The sequence below is a fragment of the Medicago sativa genome, chromosome 4, assembly GCF_051527215.1.
Source record: "Medicago sativa cultivar Bolivia chromosome 4, Bolivia_mono, whole genome shotgun sequence".
Classification (NCBI taxonomy): Eukaryota; Viridiplantae; Streptophyta; class Magnoliopsida; order Fabales; family Fabaceae; genus Medicago; species Medicago sativa.
Genome location: NC_140752.1, coordinates 17,755,377 through 17,775,347, shown reverse-complemented (window position 1 = coordinate 17,775,347; position 19,971 = coordinate 17,755,377). Strand labels below are relative to the sequence as shown.

The following is a 19,971-nucleotide window of genomic DNA, read 5'->3' as shown; positions in this document are numbered from 1 at the left end:
GTTCTTATTCAAAAAAAAAAACTTTCAAAAATAAAAAAATATCTCGCTAAAATTATCTTTTTTGAGAGAAAAATAATTTTAATGAGAACTTGCTCATTAAAATTATTTTTGAAAAATATAAAATTAAAGTCATTTTTTAATATAAAATAGTCTCTAATTATGTATTGTGTTAATCAAAATAGTCTCAAATATTAGAATAGTATGTCCTTCAATATTAACATTAACTCAGTTTACATATGAACTAATACAATAACTTTTTTTTAAACTTATTTACCTAGTAATTTAAAGGTCGAAATAAAAAAGGTCATTATCCCCGTGAACCTAGTAATTTAAAGGTCGAAATAAAAAAGGTCATTATCCCCGTGAACTTAGCTCAGTTGGTAGGGATATTGCATTTTATATGCAAGGGCCGGGATTCGAACCCTGGACACCCCACTTCTCCACCACTTCTCCACAATTAAATTGTGTGAGTTCTAACCACTAGGCTAGTGAGTTCTAACCACTAGGCTACTCGACAAAAAAAAGGTCATTGTGTCAAACATATCCTCTTTGATCAAGTCGATCCTAATTCTAAGTTTAAAATCTATTCCGAATACCCATTTAAAGCTATGTTGTTAATAGTAGCACTACCTAAAAGATGTTGCAGTGGTACTTTCATCGTGATAAAGAAGGTTAAATCACCAAGATCTTTTTTTTTTTTTTTTTTGAATAAATCACCAAGATCATTAATTTGGCTGACTCCTAACGTTTACATTAAAAATTATAAAATACAAAAAAAAAAAAAAAAAAAAAAGGCTACTTTGCCATTTTTTGATGCAAGCCAATTTAACTTTTGGGTAGTTTTAAATTTTGCAACTCTTAGCCACACAAGGACCATCACACTGCACATGCTTGTACCACAAAGGCATCCATTGTTGAAGGAGCAGAAGAATTTGCTATAAAAAAGGTTCAAACATAGAGTTTTAGAAGGGGCATTTGAAAATGGTGAAAAGGAGGAACCAAACAAGAGCTCTTTCCATTTTCTCATCCTCTTTTCATTTTTCTTTCGTTTCTTTGTTTTTATGCTCACATAATAGCATATTGGCCCAATTGTTTGTATCATTTTTCTTTCTTTTACTCTTTGAAATATGGTTAATGATCTTCCTATTTTTTACTCTTTGAAATATGGTTAATGATCTTCCTATTTCTTTTGTCTTATTAAGTGAAAAACTTAAGTGTTAATTTGGGGTTCAAAAAATAATAGATAGAATAAGAGATATTTTTGTGTGTCGCACCATATTATTTCTCTTCTCTTTTTTTGAGAGGATATTTCTCTTATTCTTATTTAAAATCTTTAGTTCTTAATATGCTTTCAAACAAATTTGAAACTTCTTTAACAAAAAACAAATTTGAAACTATTTTTTAGTATTTTTTTTTATGGTGGCCGGAGTTTGAAACCCGGACCTTTGCATATACTATGCATTGTCCATACCAATTGAGGTAAACTCACAAGGACAAACTATTTTTTAGTATGATGCTCTATTAGTTCTCCTTTTTTTAAACTAATTTCTATAAAACATAAAAATAGTAGAAATTTTTGTTTTTGTCGTTACACCTTATGATATTCTCTCTCTCTCTCTCTCTCTCTCTCTCTCTCTCTCTCTCTCTCTCTCTCTCTCTGTTTTGAAAATTATATTAATTTTAAGTTTGTTTTTGTTAAAATAGTGGAAGTTATTTTTATTTTATTTTTTGAAGAAAAAAACTAGTGGAAGTTATGTGAAGTTAGTTATGATAGTTAAAATTAGTTAAGTGTTAGTTAGGTGGTTATGGTTAGTTAACCACTCAAGTTAGAGTCATAGAAGGCTATCAATAACCACTCCAATGTATCTCAAATTATCTTTTATCAAATCTAATTCATTCTACTATGAGTTTCTATGAGTATTCGATTCAATGATTCTTAACAGTTTTAAAATGTGAGACCTTTTTTTATTGCTACGACTTGTTAGCTATCTTGCCATACTTTTTTTTGGTAAAAAGTGATCACACCCTTTGAAAGTATGGTTTTCATTGCATATCTCCGATCGGTGGTAAATATGTTTTGATCAATCTTTGGTATAGATTTGTTTATGTTCTATGTTTTATTGATTCTTTGATAAAAACAAATTAAGTGAATGCCTTTTGATCTAGTTTTGTGCTTTTGGTTATATTTGTTTGAGCATGTTGATGTGATCAACATTTGTAATTGCTTAGCTTTGTTTTAGTTTGGAACAACTTTTTTTTTTCTTCCATCAGAAAGTTTGGAACAACTTATTTGAACAAGAATTGTTTGAATTATCTTTTTTGGTTATAATTGCTTTTATCTTCCATCTCATGTACTTGGATGTCTTCATTTCTTAGATTTTCTTTGATTTTCTCTCAAGTGATTTTCATTTCTCAGTTCCATTTTCAAGCATTTGATTCCTCTAGTTTCTGGCATATTTCAATAACTTATTCTAATATTCAGTTGAGCTATCTAACCCTCAAAATTTTGTTTGGATCACATGTTCATCTCATGTAAGTTCTTTTTTTTTTTTTTACAAGAAATCTCATGTAGTTCTTATACGTTTTATTTTCCCAATGGAACTATTAAATGCATTTGTATAATATATTTTTTTGTTTGCTGCAAATATTAAAAAAAATCAAAAGCCAAAGTTGAGTTGTTTACCTTGATGTAAAGGAAACTAATCACTCAACCAATTCAAAGTATATTTACTTGGATTATTTGTCTTGGACTGATGTAAGACCAACACCACAGCTTGAGAGGCAACATAAACAATTTAGCTACTTTACCAACAAAAACAAAATGTTAGTGGACAAATTATGTCTAGCTTTATCATTTTTGTTTATTTTGGAAGGCACCGCTTTAAATTATTTTGACTCGATGAAATCATCGCTTTAAATCAAAATAAATAAGGGTTTGATTTTTCTCAACCAAAAAAAATCAAAATAACAGTCTCTCAAAATTCATAAGTATAAGTATTCATTTATCATTCACTGCAAAAATATTTTCTCAAAAAATTTAAAAGATTTTTCCATTTTTTCTTCCAATCTCATCCCTCCAAAATCCTCCCCTCCCTTCCCCTTCAAACTCTCAAACAAAACCTTATGGTTGCCTAAATAAGACATTACTTTATTTAAGAGTTCTTCAAACTCTAGCGCTTCCAGCAACCAAAATAGAGAACAAAATCAGTGCTCTTGAAAATGTTCCTATCATGCTAGAGAAGACAACTTTAGAGGCAAGACATTTTTCTTCAACATTTATTCAAACTGAATAGGAATTTATCCGTCATTTTGAGTAATTCGTTGGATGTTCAATGTCAACATAGTGTATATATATCATATTTAATATAATAACAGAACGGGGTTAGTTCATGGCCGTTACATGGATGGTATTTTCAATGTCAACTCATAAATATCTTAGATATACCATATACTATCATTGATGGTATGGTATGGTCATTGATGGTACATATTATATCTTATATATGGGAGTTATTATTGACTATACCATTAATGAAAATATCATATTCTAACCGAGTTCTTTTATGATATTAGACTTAATATATACATTTATGGAAACATATTTTATATGACAAATAAAATCCTATTCAGCATGGACAAAGCTTAGGAAAAAATGGTTTACCTCTAAAGTTGTATTCTCTTCCATTACAAAAATCTCATAATTCTTTAGTATTTGTTTGTGTTATCTATTTTAGTCGTTGTAAGTGTTGGAGATGTGTTCAATTCCAAAGAAGAAATTAATGTCTTAGTTAGGTAACTATACAGAGTAAAATAAGGACACCATTCACTTCATCAAATGGAAAACAAAAGGCAACGAGAAAAATATAGAGCATGAATGTAAAAATATTATAATTAAAGGCAACTACATTTTCTTTTTCAAACGAAACTATGCATAAATAATTTATTAGCTCCTATAATATACATCTATTTTGATTTTAGTCCTCTTAAAAAGAAATATTGTTGGTTTTAGTCCCCTTTAAAATAGGCATATTTTATTGTGTTCCTCATTGTTTTGATTAATGTCCTTGCAATAGGTTAACCATGGTTAATTAGTTCTAGTAATATGTGAATTATATTGAATTAGTCCCCAAACCATGACATCAATATTATTATGGGACTAATTCAACATGAATCTAGTCAAATTTACTGAGGGATTAAAACCAAACAACGAGGACCAATCAACAAAGACAAAAATGTTGCATATAGCAAGGACTAGAAATGTTATTTAAGTCTAGAATATTTTTAATTTGGCATATAGGCCTTTGAGATGTTTCAAAATATCATATACTTGTGTAGCTATTAAAATGCTATTGGAAAGATAAATTAAAAACTTTTTGGAATCAACCATAAAAAGAGACCATAAGATTGCATGAAATGATATACCTGCTCAAACTCATTGATTTTGGCAAGCAAATCTTTTGGTAGAGACCTGTCAAATATATCAATGTTTTCTTTAATCCTTGATGTATTTGTGCTCTTTCGAAGTACACTGCGACACATTTGTAGTCCCCATCGAAGGGTTATTGGGACGGAGTACTAGTCTTCCCTAACTTCGCAGCAGTCGCGTGCAAAACCGGAAAACTTGGCATATTTAGAATTATGAGGAACACTCTTTGCAGTGGTTACAGACTAAGACTTCAAATAAAGGAGTGCAACAAATTTTAGAGCTGCAGTTTCTGTTTCATTTAAACAAATATATTATTATACTTCCTCGAAATGTTGCTTATTTACCATGGTTCTAAATTACAGTCAGCAACTGCAATTGCAACCGCAACATATCAGTTTTACATGTCTCGGCAACGGCTTCACAACTGCAATTGCCTCATCAGCCGCATTTTAACACAATATAAAATTTCAGTGTAACAACAACACTACAGCTATCATGAGCCCTAGCCGAGCCACATGGCCCATAGACACTACCGCATGCAGCAATATAAAAGAATCAGTGCTATAATAATGTCATAGACACTACTGTTTGGTTCTGTACCATTTCCTTGTACTTTTTTCACATTTAACCATCACTTGTAGTTCTTTATCCGGAGGTTTAAGTCTCAGAAAAAGCAATAAAAATGAGTATTGAAAATTCTGTTTCACATCCTGTATTGGACTATTTTCAACACTATTCACATTCATTGCAGCCTTTCATGGCTCCACACCAACAGAACCATTTCTAGGGTGAAGAGATATAAGAAAAGCAGCAACATGATTTTCATGTATTCAATTCTACTTCTTAATTAAGGAAACTCATTTCAATTGTATGATAGTAGTTGAACTTGTCACCCTTCTCAAATCCAAAATGGTATTCAAAATTCTAAAATAATTTATACATAACATCCTAGTTTTGCAATAACATTGTAGTTCTTTTTTCTTGATCTTAGCCTTCCGGTTTCAAGAAGAAGGAGCCTTAGTTCTCCAAAGTTTCGCCAAGAGGTAAGTAATGTCGAGTTAAGGATTGTTCAAGTACGGATTCAAACTAGGCTTTTTGAAAGATTTATCTTTTAATTCATGACTACACAACATAACTTTTTAAATTTACGTACCTTTATTGAGTTTCATATTTTAAACCTCTGATGGCTTATCCAAAACATTACTATAATTCATTAATCTAAAATTATTCTTTTTTTTTAGGGATAATCTAAAATTATTCTTGTGACACAAATATGATGATGATAAGCACATAAACAAACACTGTCAACGGTTGAAATTGCATGGTAAACAACACAATAAGTTGGGTGGGAAGAGAATTTGAATTGATACCTCAAACAAACATAACATGTTTAAGCCTTTTGTTTTGATCCCAAATAGTTGGCTCATAAGATTGAAATTGGTATCTGATTCTCCCCAATAACCCCAAAACTACTAAATTCTCCAATTCTTTCTTCCTTTGTGAAAGCAAAGCATTGTAAAAAAATGCATTTCTCTAAACAAGTGCTGATACACCAACACCACTAAGTAAAACACCTCATCACTGCTATAAATACAAGCCAAGCAGAAGGAAAATCCTAAACCAAACAAACAATATACCCATCAATCACAAACTACCTCTCACTGTTTTATTTCATGCAACTGGGTTCGATTACACTACTGAATGAGAACCGTCATCATCAAAATCCTTCACAACAGGGTATTCATGTTCTAAAGGATTACAAGGGTGATGGTTCTCGTTCAATAGAATATTCTAACCCGTTGAAAGCTAGGAAATTAACAGCAGTGGATGTTGCGTCGTAGATAACACCAGGTGCATCAAGCCATGTCCCTAATTATAGTGATAAGTACCTTAAACCATTACCTCGATGACATTTTAACAAACAATATATAAACATGTCATCATTTGTTTCCATGTAGACCCTAAATTCCAAATCTCTTATTGAACTCCAAAACCAAATCCTCAATAACACATCCTATTTCCTATATTATGAATACATTATATATTATTACAACAATCACAAACAAAAGTCATATTATTCAACAGTGGAAAAGCAGTAGCCCATATGGAACTTGTCTCTTACTCTTCATCCCAGAGCTCTTCAATTGTTTTGTAACCAGGAGATGTCTGACTGACAAATTGTTCTCCAGGAACTACTCTTTCCTGCGTCGGTAAATGAGAAAGTTGAAATGAAACTATGGCTTAAATAACTTGTTAGTTCCTATAATATACATATATTTTGGTTTTAGTCCTCTTTAAAAGAAATATTGCTGGTTTTAATACATGAAAATATTTATTTTGATTCTCATTGTTTTGATTATAGTCCATGCAATATTTGAACCATGTTGAATTAGTTCTTGTAATATCTGAATTATATTTATTTAGTCCCTAACCATGAGATAAATTTCATTGAGGGACTAATTCAACATGAATCTAAGCAAATCAAATTTAGTGAGGGATAAAAACCAAACAATGAGGACCAATCAAGAAAAACAAAATTTTTGCATATAGCAAGGACTAGAAAAATTATTTAAGTCTATAGGCCTTTGCACATAGACGGATTTTTAAAATACCATACTTGTGTAGAAATTAAAATGCTATAAGAAAGATAAATAAAAAACTTTTTGGAATCCAAAAGTGACAATAAGATTGCATGAAATGACGTGCCTGCTGAAATTCATTGAAGTTGGCTAGCAAATCTTCTGGTATAGACCAGTCAAATATATCAATGTTTTCTTTAATCCTCGTTGTATTGCTGCTCTTTGGAAGTACACTGTGACCCATTTGTAGTCCCCATCGTAGAGCTATTTGTGCCGGAGTCTTGCCTAATTTCTCAGCAGTCGTGTGCAGAACCGGATTTTTAAGAATATTGCTCTCAAGTCCTTTACCTAGTGGTGAAAAAGCCTGAATAAGAACATTGATAGGGATAAGTAGTCATCTGAATTGCTGTTCATAATCATATAAGCTTTCTAAAGTTTTACTCAAGGAGCTATAAAACGTCTACCATATCTCCGTCGTTATCTAATAAGATCCTATACAACCTTAACTGAATATGATCTTATTATGGATAATAAAATAATTATTAATAACAATAAGAATTTTTTACATAAAATTCAGTTACTTCTACTGATGAAACAAAAGTGGTTAATTCTACAAAGTTGAGAACAAAAAGTGGATTAAGTTCAGATAGTGATTCACAGGAATGAAACAGGGCGACTAGTGCCTCAAATACATGAATGAACTAAGGCAAAAGAAGATGCTAGTATGTTTTCCAAACTGACACGACTCACACTTTAAGGTAGACACTTTTCAGAGAGTCGGAATCATAAGATACAAATTCTCAAGGCTAGGAGGATGCCCTAAATGTTGGTGAACAACAGGTGGAGATTAAATGGCTAAACACGCAATAGGCAGTGTAGGTGCGAAAGGTGATACAAGTCGCGAGACTCATGCCCTGCTCCAATTGAAGAGGACTGTAAAACAAATGTAACAGGATTAACGACATGAACAACGGAGGAAACTGGTGTGGTGGTTTGATTTTGTGCCTTGAGGTACTCATTATACTATGCAGACGAAAGTGAAACTTGTTGGCTTGTGTGAAAGGCCTTGACTTAAGCAACACTCACGACTTTGGGATAGCTCATTAATTTTCGTTCTTCATTGGGCCTCAACATGGTCAAAGCGGTTGCAGTAGCTACAACGAGGACGGGGTTGATTATTTTTAAGTCATCCTCCTTCTCCTCGTGCATAATTGGCATAATCTACCAATTTTTCGCAAGAGAGGGTGGACGTGCTCTCATCCACGGATCTGGATCTGGCGCGCACTGGAAAAGGGGGCCAGCTGGTTATGGCACAGATGGAAAGCAAAATATGCACAAGAACTTAAAAGAACAGAGTCTAGAAAAATGCAGATAAGCCTTACGATGAACCACTACTGGTACCATGTAATTTTCTGTAATTTTTGTGTGTCTAATCAGACTACACATGACTATTAATAATGAATTTATTATAAATACAAGTTAATGCGACTCCTAGTTCCATTTTCGTTGGCAACTAATTACATTACAAGAACATGTTTTCCATGTGATTATTAGTTCTAACAGATACATACTGGAGAATCATATTGATTGGGTTCAATTTTATATTGAACCGAGATATGACTCGCATGTATCGTACTGATAACCATGATAATATGAAAAAAAATTGCATACTCACAGATAAGTGCACTCCCTTGGATTTACAGAAAGCATGTAAATTTGGCTGCTGCAATTGAGGATGTAATTCCACTTGGTTAACAGCTGGTGGCACACGTGCCACATCCAACAGATCCTGAAGCTTCTTTACAGAGAAATTGCTGACTCCTATAGCTCGAGCCTTGACGGAATCATAGAGTGCCTCCATTGCTTTCCATGTGCATGGTATGTCAGGTTTCGTAAGATGTCCATTTTTCATACTCACTGGCCAGTGAATCTAGTGGAATATGGACATATCAAAAAGGAATTTTTAATAATAAGATCATGACTTCAGTGACGCTATAACTTGAAAACATAATAGGATCTGATGTAGGAAGAAATTATTTTTTGTCATTTACATACAAGGTAGAGATCAAGATAGTCCAGCTGCAGATCGCGTAAAGTTCTATCAAATGCCTTTGGGACGTCTTCTGGCAAGTGATCAGTACACCTTAGAAATGCAATCGTGAGCAAAAAAATGATAACAGTTCAATTTTAATAGTGTCACTGTCAACAAATCACAACCAATCATATGTGTCACTTTAGAAGTAGTTACGATTAAAGTAAAACCTTATTTATGATTACTTTTGATTGTCAGTCTACATTGACGATGTATACGAATTAAACCCAATTGATACTATATGTAACCACGTTCAAGAAAAAAAGTTCAACAACAGTTAAAACAAAACCCAGTTCTCAGTAGACTGTTGTTAAGAAAGTCATTTCTTTTTATAAATTTGCTCAAACATCTAAACAATAATATATGATTAAAATAGTAATTTGTTAAAAACATGGCTTATTTAGTAGATACAATACAATCATACTGAAGAAAAGTAATGTCCAGATTATAGAAAATTAGTATCTGTAATAAGGCGGAAGAGTGAAGTCTCGCTAGGAATCTATAGCAGCGTGGCTCAGGGACAAAAAGAAAGGTAGAGAAAATAGAGAAACTCTTTAATAATCTCAAGGAAAGATATTATTATTTGAATGTTTGAATTCTTCAATGCTTGAGCATGCCTAAACACTTAGTGGTGAGAGTTATTTATACTACTCTGGTAAGGCTCCACATAGAAAGATCTAGAAACATTTAATGCTACTACTTAATTTCGAGAACTATCTAGATATACTAATATCTAGTTCATGTAGCTAGAAAGTTCTAGAGATATTAAGACGCTCCTAGTTATTATGACTTTATTTAGTAGTATTCTTGAAAGTAATAAAATATTCTCCATAGCTTAAAAGTTCCATAATGTTCTATATCATTCTCCATAATTTTCTATCATAGTGAGTGTTATCCTATACACCCTTGCCAACAAAATAGTTAAACAAATATTGAGAAGTTCATATAAGAAAGTTAAACAAAATAGTTAAACAAATATTGAGAAGTAACTATAAAAAGGACAAACCATAGCTTGTATGTGATCCACATCTCTTCACGCTTAACAACTCCATTAGCAAACAACTTTTTCAACGCATCACCAATCTACATAACATTTACAAAATGTTAACCGATAGATTATAAAATATCTAACAATATAAATTCCAAATTCTACAATCAACATACTGAATGAATTGCAACTATAGTATGGCATAAAATTTGTTGACTGTCAGTTCTTTGTTATACCAAATGCTTGCTCAGAAGGAAAAAGACAATAAAAAAGTGTCAAATATCCGCAGAAAAGGGAAAAAAGATGATCGTGTAATTAACAGAACTACTGATTTTGCTTCCTTTATACATATGCAATTTGGTTTATGGTATTGGTACCAGTCAACCAAGCCTATTCTCTTTGCACCTTCATACCTTCTTGCTAACTTAAGCATTATAGTGTTTTTGCAGTCTGCAGACATCCCAACATCACCAATGCTCATCATCATCAAAGCAGAAGCAGTATGTCAAGACACATTCTATCTTCAACCAAGGACTATATTTGGATAAAAATATGGTTTTGGATAGAACACCATTGCGTCATTTGATTCATGTAGTCGATCCCACTTAGTAGAATAAGGTTTGGTTGCTATTGTTGTAAAAACGAAAAATATTTTAATGGTAGGTTCAAATTATTTGTATTCCTAAGTTTCTTAAACAATTAATCATAAACTATTCTTCTTCAAAAAAAATTAATCATAAACTATTAAACTGCATTTCTTATTTTTAATCATTGTTCAATATTCTCTGTTCAGCTGTCTTTCTTTTCTGCCTGAGTTTTGTTTTGTTGAGTTTGTGTTTTAGGTGTTGTGTTCTGTCTAGGGTCTAGGGTCGAGGCTATTTAGATCTCCCTCAACCTTTTGTCTGGGGCTGTGTTTTGTCGGTGTTGCCGTTTTGTTCCTTCGGAGCCTTGCCGCTGGAAGCCTCCTGCTCTTGGATTAGGTTTTGGTTGCTTGGATGTTGTTGCTCGAAAGAGCTAGGTGTGCTAATGCTTCGTGTTGACGGAGTAGTCGTTTGATGCACCTTAAGCCTTCCTGATTGCTCAGTTGTCGGCGGGTGCAAGTCCTTCTCGATTAATCCTCCTTCTACGCAACTCCCGGATCGTTCGTCGTCGTAAGGATCGTGGTGGTTTGTGGTTGTCTAGCCGAGGATTGGGGTGTGCCCGATCTATTAAGGTGGTGGTGATGCAGGTTGATTTGGTGGCTTGTTTTGCTTTGTTTGTGTTCGAGCTGGTTCGCTTTGCCCTACTGTTCCGCCTTTTCTCTGTCTTTGGATTTTGGCATCGGGTTATTGGTGGGTCGAGTTTTTGGACAGGTTAAGGTGTATGCTCTGGTAGTTCGTGAGTTGAGGGGTGCCTTTTTGACTGGTATCGGGAGTCTTGTGGGCCGATCGCTTTTGATTCGAGGTCGGGAGCAAGTTTGTGACTCAGGTCCTTTTAGGTTGTTGTGATGTCTCCTCCGATAGACCGGAGCTTGAGTGGTGGTCAAAGCTGAACGTTTGGAGCAAAATCACTATCGGGTGCCTAATTGATGACTGTTGGTGTTGGTTCTTTGAGGAGTTGTTGTTGGGGGATTCAACATTTTGAGGGTGCTGGTGGTTTTTCTTTGGGAGTTTTTGGTGTTTTTAATTTCTTCTTTTAGTGTAATACTTGAGATTTAATCCCCTTATATATATATATATATATATATATATATATATATATATATATATATATATATATATATATTGCCATTTAAAAAAAAAGGTAAGACAACTTAAACTATATCCAATATATTCAATTATTTTCATGTTGTGCTTTTATTTTGTTTTTGTCTTAATCCTCCCGTTCTTCGAGGAGAGGGTGAAAACTAAAGTCTGACCAATGACTATTCTAGTCAGGATCAAACCCAGTTGCTTCCGATCAATTAGATCTTGACTAAAACTCATTAACCACTTGATTATCTTGTATTTGAGTATGTAAACAATAAAATTATTAATATAGTTTTTTTTAAGGATATAAAACTATTTTTGTAACACATGAATATGATGATGATGATAAATTATTTCAAATTTTGTTTAAAAAAAAACCTCACCTCCTTTTCATTGCCATAAATTTGAGGACAATCGATATGACGATATCCAACCTGCATTAACATAATAGTTATTCCAAAACCATAATTTATAATCATAATAATACAAACAAAACTTGATGAAACAAACATTGACAGCAGTGGAAATTGCATCATAGACGACACCAGGTGCAGCAAGCCAAGTGCCTAAACCAATAGAAGGTATCTTAGCTCCTGTGTTCAACTCAAAGAACCTCAGAACCTCACTTCCCATTTTCTGCTGTGATGAGTGAACATAACTCACACCAGAGACAAGAGAACAAAATGAAGTACGCAAGTTAATGGATTCTAATATAAAATGTCAAATTGTTGGAGTTGATAAATAGATATTTAACTCGAATATCATAAAAACTTTGTTTAATATATGAATTATATTGATTTAATCCCCAAACCATGACATCAACATTATTGAGGGACTGATTCAACATGAATCTAATCAAAGTATAGTGCTTATATACAGATTTCAATATAAAATTTAGAACCTTATTTGTCAAAACTTTTGTTTGTTGTTTTTCTGTTTTAAATAATTAAGCCGCATTCAATCTTGTGTTTAACAGTTCAATAGATTATAGAAATGTTTAAATCATCAGCAATAATTTAATACATGTGCATAATAGGTCAATGATCAAATTTGGAATGTTAGGGCCCTCATATTAATTAATCGCTTATGTTATAAGCTGTAATAATATAAAGATATTTCTATAACAAAAGATGATATAATTAAAGACTAATCGTTTTAATATAAGATATAAGTTGTTTTTATAAGCTATCCTAAAGAATTTATGAAAACAAGCTGAAACAAGTTTATGAACATATCATCAGCTATATTGTTATGTTTCAACATCTAACTTTCATGGAAATGATTAGTTTCAATTCACACAAAAATTGAAAATACATTTTTGATAATATTGTAGGAATTTTCGTAATCACAATAGCCTTTGATTCTATATTGAGCTTGAAAATACATTTGTGATAAGAGTTTAAAGGTCAAAATAAAAAGGTCATTGTGAGAAACTTAACCTGTTTAATCATGTCAATGTTAAGTTCAAAATGCAATTAAGTACCCAAATTAACCTATGTTGTCAATCGTAGCACTACCATAGCAAAATAAATAATTTTTCATTGATAGTGGATTTTTTTATCAAGAATAAAGAAGGTTAAATCAGCTGTAATAGCTAACTCAATAAACAATGCTGATATTGGTAGGCTAAACATCATTCCAGGTTCGAATTCGGGACCAAGTTGTGCGTGTCAGTTTCATATCATGTGTTCCACTTTGTCTTCGGACCAAAAGACAGGTTTAAATCACTAAGCATATTAATTTTACCCACTCCTAACATTTACATTAAAAATAATAAAATACAAAAAATAAATAAAAATGGGAAAATTTGTTAATTCACTCTACTTTTGCTATTTTTTTAAGAAAGCCAATTTAACTTTAGGGTAGTTTTTTCATTTTGCAATTTTAGGTACAACTACCCTGCACTGCACATGATTGTACTATTGCTCTCCCATTTATCTGCAACAAAAGTGTACAATTGACAATAAAAAGAGGTTCAAACAGAGAGTTTTGGAAGGGGAATTTAAAATAAAGAATAGGAGGAAACAAGAGCTCTCTCCATTTCCTCACTCTCTTCACTTTTTTTTTCCTTTATTTTTATGCTCACATAACGGCCAATTGGCCCAATTGCTTGTATCATTTTTCTTTCTTTTACTATTTGAAGTAGACGGATTAGTGGCTTAATGATCTTCTTATTATTTTTTTTTATCTCTTGTTAAGTAAAGAATGCTCATGTTTTTAATCTGCTTTCAAACAAATGTGAGACTATTTTTCCCCTAAAAAAATGAGACTATTTTCCACTAAAAAAAAAGACATGAGACGATTTTAGTGTGACACTCTATTAGCTCTATCAATTTTTTAAATCAACAAGAGTTTTGGTTGTTACACCTTATTACCTTTTTCCCTTTGTTTTTTTTTTTTTGGTACAAAGTGATCATGCCCTTCAAAATTGTCATATTAGCTATACCAAAATCTTGCTACATATATACTTACTAGTAAATTTTTTATTGATTAGCTGTGCTTTTCCCACAAATAAAAATTTCAATATGATGACATATTGAAATTTTGTTGAAGGTATGGTTTTCATCACATATCAATAATCTATGATAGAATTGTTTTGATCGATCTTTTGTTTAATTTAGATTTGTTTCAGTTCGATTTTTATTGATTGTTTGATAGAACAAATTTGAATAACTTTTTCAGCTTTTCGCTTTATTTGTTTGAGTATGTTGATGTGATCAACATTTGTAATTGGTTTGTTTTGTTTCAGTTAGAAACAATTTAGTTGAACAAGATTTGTTTGAATTATCTTTTTTAGTTATAAATGATTCGATCTTCTTTATTTCATGTACTAACATGTCTTCATATCTTAGATTCTTTGCTTTTCTATCAAGCGATTCTCATTTCTCAGTTCCATTTGCAAGCATTTGATTCCTCTAGTTTTTGTCATTTTTCTATAACTTCTTCTAATATTCAATTCTAAGAATTATGTGAATGTTGTCTTTGAATTTTTTTTTTTCTGTATTCCTTTTTTTTGGCCTAAAATTTTGTCTTCTTTTTGTTTGAATAGAAAATGTTAGTAATTAATTGTTAGATTGATATTTACTTTTTTCCCCTTAGCCCTAGGATCTCCAACTCCTTTCTCCTTAACTCAAACCAGTTGAGCTATCTAACAACTCGAAAATTTTGTTTGGATTACGTGTTCATCTTATGTAGTTCTTATAGGTGTTTTAGTAGAACTATTAAATGTATTTGTATAATTGTTTTTCTTTTTGTTTGCTGCAAAAATTAAGTAAGAATCAAAAACCAATGTTGAGTTGTTTACCTTGAGGTTAAAGAAAACTACTTCAAATTGTTGAAATATAGTATCTCTTAGACCAATTTGGTAGTGAGATTCATACTTGAATCAAGTATTTATTAGGATGGTTTTTATCTTGGACTGACCCAAGACCAAGATAAACAATTTAGCTACTTTACCAACAATAAATTCATTCGTAGTAGTTTAGTTAGAGGAACGATATAAATTTTTGAATTCATACGAAGGTTCCTGGTATGAATTTTTGGCAGCTTATTTTGAGTAATTTGGTTGGGAGCTATATGTGTGTGCATGTATCAGAGACGTTGAAGAAGTGGAACAGGGCATAGCATAAGGAAAATGAAGAGGAACAAAGATACATATAAAATATTTGAAGAGATTTTTGTGATTGAATTTAGAGAGCTTTTCTTGATGATATATCCATCGTGTTAGGTTATAATATAATAATTAAAACCTTGAATGGTTTATATAGTATTTTTTATGATTAATGCTTTCATTTTGAAATGGTGCTACAATCCTTAAAAAAAAACTGGACCTACGATAGCGCTTTTTAAAAAAGAGCTATAATCGACGGTGTCTATAGTAGTGTTTATTTTAAATTACTACTAAAGTGCTATTAGATCATGTTCAAAATGATATTATAGGTGGCATACCCTACAAAGAGCATAGTGGCGGGTTTAATAGCGCTATTTATAAGCTCTTTTTGGCATTGAGATTGTTTCTAGTTACCTTATTAGTTAGTCTAGCATATTTACTGTCATTTAATTGGAAAATTTAGTTAGCATGATGTTGGGATGGAGTATTTTAATTTCTCATGCGATTGTGGTATATGTCTTTCCAAGTGAATGCTGAGATATCAACAAGGTTGCTTCATGATATTCTTCTACACCGTAACAAAGAGCCACGAATTATAAAGAGCAAGGAATTACTACCTTTCAAAACGATGAAGTGTGCTCTATACAATCGTCAACAGAAATGATTTGAAAAAATTATCTGCACTACTATTAACATGGTGTGTTTATTTGCGATGAAAGGTATGTTCCTTTTTTTATTGATGAAATGACACTTTCATCTTTTACATTTCATCTATCATGCTAGCAACACAAACCATTCAATTGGATTTCGGTGATGTTGTTATTTCCGGTGGTATAGAAAACATCTTAAATCTACCGAAGTACATTGCAATAATATTTTTATATATTATATTTTCTTATTGTTTTTTCTAATTCTTTACTTTTATAAACTGGTTTTTTTATTCCCACAATGTTATAATCATACACCTTAACCTCGCCTTTGGTAGAAGAAGCCATAATGGGTTTACAACATGATATTAAATAAAGTAGTTTTTATGTCGTGTATTTTCCATTATGAATGTTGTTTTAATAATTTCTTTTTCCACAATATAGTAAAATGTTTTTTCCCAATATAGTAAAATGTTTATGATGTTATAATTTGCATCAACATATTAGTTCTATATTTAAGTTTTAGATGTTTTTCAAGCAATGGATGCTTAATGTTGGGAAGTGTAGATTCATTTCCACATCTTTTTGTATCTATATTTAATGTGTCTGTGAAGGTATTTAATCCTTTTTTACATTCATCATTTTCACTTTTCATGTGAAAATGATACTTTTCATTGTGAATTCCTTGAAGTAGGTTTTCGGTGAGAAAAAATGGACCAACAAAACAAGTGAGATACTTCAACATTTAAATCAATATGAGAAATAAGGAAGAAAAGTGTACCAAAAGTGGTAAAAGTGTGATGGTATTTTGAGTGTGTGAAACCACACTTTGTATAATGGAGCATAGTTGTAACTAACTTCGTAAAACCCGAAGATATATGCAGAAGATTGTTAAAGATCATATGAATGATCCAAATTGAATAAGACAAGCTCTTGTGCGATGCAAATGAAGTCCTACGTCTTACCTTAAACTACATGGATAATGGATGAGAAATGATATTTGTACAAATATTTTGTGATAACTCTCTCTCATACTTCAATTATATTGTTATTCTCTATCTTCCTTTTTTCTCACATAATTATTTTTGACAAATAAAAATAAAAAAGTTGTCATGAAAATTGTCCTAAATTGTTGTTCAAATATCACTACTCCTAAGTCTTATCATCATTATGAAAAACTCCAGTCACGTGCCAAATCCAGTAGACATTATTGGTTAAATTCTCATTCCTAGACACTTGATCCTCAAAAATTAGCAAAGTTTAAAATATGAAAAGTGAAAATGATGAAAGTAAAATAAGTGATAAGTGCCTTTGCAAACACGTTTACAATAGATACAATTAGATGTGAAATTGAATTCGCACATCTCAATATGAAGTATCAATGAATTGAAAAGAACCTCAAATTTGAGGCCATGAAGCACAAAGATGAAAATCCCAAGTGTTACCGGATTGACATTGTTGAAGAAATAGTTAAAGATGACTCTTGTGAACATCAACCAACACACCCTCTTGAACGTGCAATTGTGAATTCTATAGCAAGATGTGGAGATGATGAAGATCTTGAAGTAAGTGATTGTGTGAAGCAACTAGAAGCAAGCAAGCAAGAGTTAGGTCCGGTAAAAATAGAAGAATTAATGGGTAAGTACTCTATGGATGCTCCTATTTTGAGTGGAGAAGGAGAGAAAAATCCAGAATTAAAAGAACTCCCTTCTCACTTGAAATATGCTTTTCTCACTAAGGATGCCTCTAAACCAGTAATCATCAGCAATACCTTGACACCTTTGGAAGAAGAAAAATTAATGAGGGTGTTAAGAGACAATCAAGGAGCTTTGGGGTGGAACATTTCTGATTTGAAGGGTATTAGTCCAGCTTATTGCATGCATAAAATACACATGGAGGCTGAATACAAACCGGTGGTTCAACCTCAAAGGAGACTTAACCCAACAATGAAGGAAGTGGTGAAGAAAGAGGTGCTGAAGTTACTAGATGCAGGTATGATCTACCCTATCTCAGATAGCTCATGGGTAAGTCCAGTTCATGTGGTACCCAAGAAAGGAGGAATGACGGTGGTAGCAAATGAAAAAAATGAATTGATACCTACCCGCACCGTCACTGGTTGGAGAATGTGTATAGACTACCGGAGGTTGAATACCGCAACAAGAAAGGACCACTTTCCATTACCATTCATGGATCAAATGATTGAGAGATTGGCTGGCCAAGCCTTTTATTGCTTCTTGGATGGGTATTCGGGGTATAATCAAATTGCAGTGGCTCCGGAGGATCAAGAAAAGACTGCCTTCACTTGTCCATTTGGAGTGTTTGCTTATCGAAGGATGCCCTTTGGGCTGTGTAATGCGCCGGCAACCTTTCAAAGGTGCATGATTTCCATCTTCTCTGATATGATAGAGAATAACATAGAGGTATTTATGGATGACTTTTCTGTTTTTGGTAAGTCTTTTGATCAATGCCTGTTCCATTTAAATGTTGTACTTAAAAGATGCACCGAAACTAACCTTGTTTTGAATTGGGAAAAATGTCATTTTATGGTAACTGAAGGTATAGTTTTGGGGCATAAAATAAGTGCTAAAGGCATTGAGGTGGACCAAGCCAAGATAGAGGTTATAGAGAAACTTCCTCCACCCGTCAACGTTAAAGGAGTGAGGAGTTTCTTGGGGCATGCCGGTTTCTATCGGCGGTTCATAAAAGACTTTTCTAAAATTTCCAAACCCCTCTGTAACCTCTTGATCAAAGAAAACGAGTTTAATTTTGATTCTGAATGTCTAAATGCTTTTTCTTTGATTAAAAACAAGTTGGTAACTGCACCAATAATCATTGCACCCGATTGGGATTTACCTTTTGAACTTATGTGTGATGCAAGTGATTATGCTGTTGGTGCAGTCCTAGGCCAACGCAAGAACAAATTTTTTCATGCAATTTACTATGCAAGCAAGGTTTTAAATGAAAATCAAGTTAACTATTCCACAACTGAAAAGGAATTGCTTGCGGTAATCTTTGCATTGGAAAAATTTCGTTCTTATCTAATAGGCTCCAAAGTCATTGTTTTTACAGATCATGCAGCTCTCAAATATCTCTTAACTAAAGGGGATTCAAAGCCTCGACTGTTGAGGTGGATCCTATTATTGCAAGAATTTGATCTTGAAATTCGTGACAAGAAGGGAGTCGAGAACGTGGTAGCTGACCACCTCTCAAGGCTGGAGAATGATGAGGTAACAAAGAAGGAGAAGGCCATCAAGGCCGAGTTCCCCGATGAACAGCTGTTTGCTATTGGAGAAAGACCTTGGTTTGCTGACATGGCAAACTTTAAGGCCGGCAACATAGTTCCTGATGATCTGACCTACCCTCAGAGGAAAAAGTTCTTCAAAGATGCAAACCACTACTTGTGGGATGACCCGTATCTGTTTAAGGTAGGTACTGACGGTTTGATTAGACGTTGTGTTGCAGGTGAGGAAGCACATAGTATCATGTGGCACTGCCATAGCTCAGCTTATGGAGGCCACCACAGTGGAGAAAGAACAGCTGCAAAAATTTTGCAAAGTGGATTCTGGTGGCCCACCCTTTTCAAAGATTGCCACGACTTTGTCACAAGATGTGACAGATGCCAAAGGACAGGTAACATATCAAAGAGGAATGAAATGCCCCTAAAAGGAATCATTGAAGTTGAACCATTTGATTGTTGGGGTATTGATTTTATGGGACCATTCCCTTCCTCTTACTCTTATCTCCATATTCTAGTCTGTGTTGATTATGTCACAAAGTGGGTTGAAGCGATACCATGTGTTGCTAATGATGCCAAAACGGTTGTCAACTTCCTTCAAAAGAATATTTTCACTAGGTTTGGAACCCCTAGAGTATTGATCAGTGATGGGGGGAAGCATTTTTGC

At 32.9% G+C, this 19,971-nt stretch overlaps 1 protein-coding gene across 1 annotated transcript; it reads right to left on the bottom strand.

Moving 5' to 3' along the window:
* Positions 1–6,381: 6,381 nt before the first annotated feature.
* LOC146926864 (aldo-keto reductase family 4 member C10-like) lies at positions 6,382–12,467 on the bottom strand. The gene is made up of 7 exons (XM_085700315.1): positions 12,323–12,467; positions 12,196–12,246; positions 10,104–10,180; positions 9,061–9,148; positions 8,681–8,935; positions 7,133–7,369; positions 6,382–6,628 (listed from the first exon to the last, which is right to left on the bottom strand). The coding sequence occupies exons 1-7, from the start codon at positions 12,443–12,445 to the stop codon at positions 6,545–6,547; spliced, it is 915 nt and encodes a 304-aa protein (XP_085556441.1). The 5' UTR covers positions 12,446–12,467; the 3' UTR covers positions 6,382–6,544.
* Positions 12,468–19,971: the final 7,504 nt, after the last annotated feature.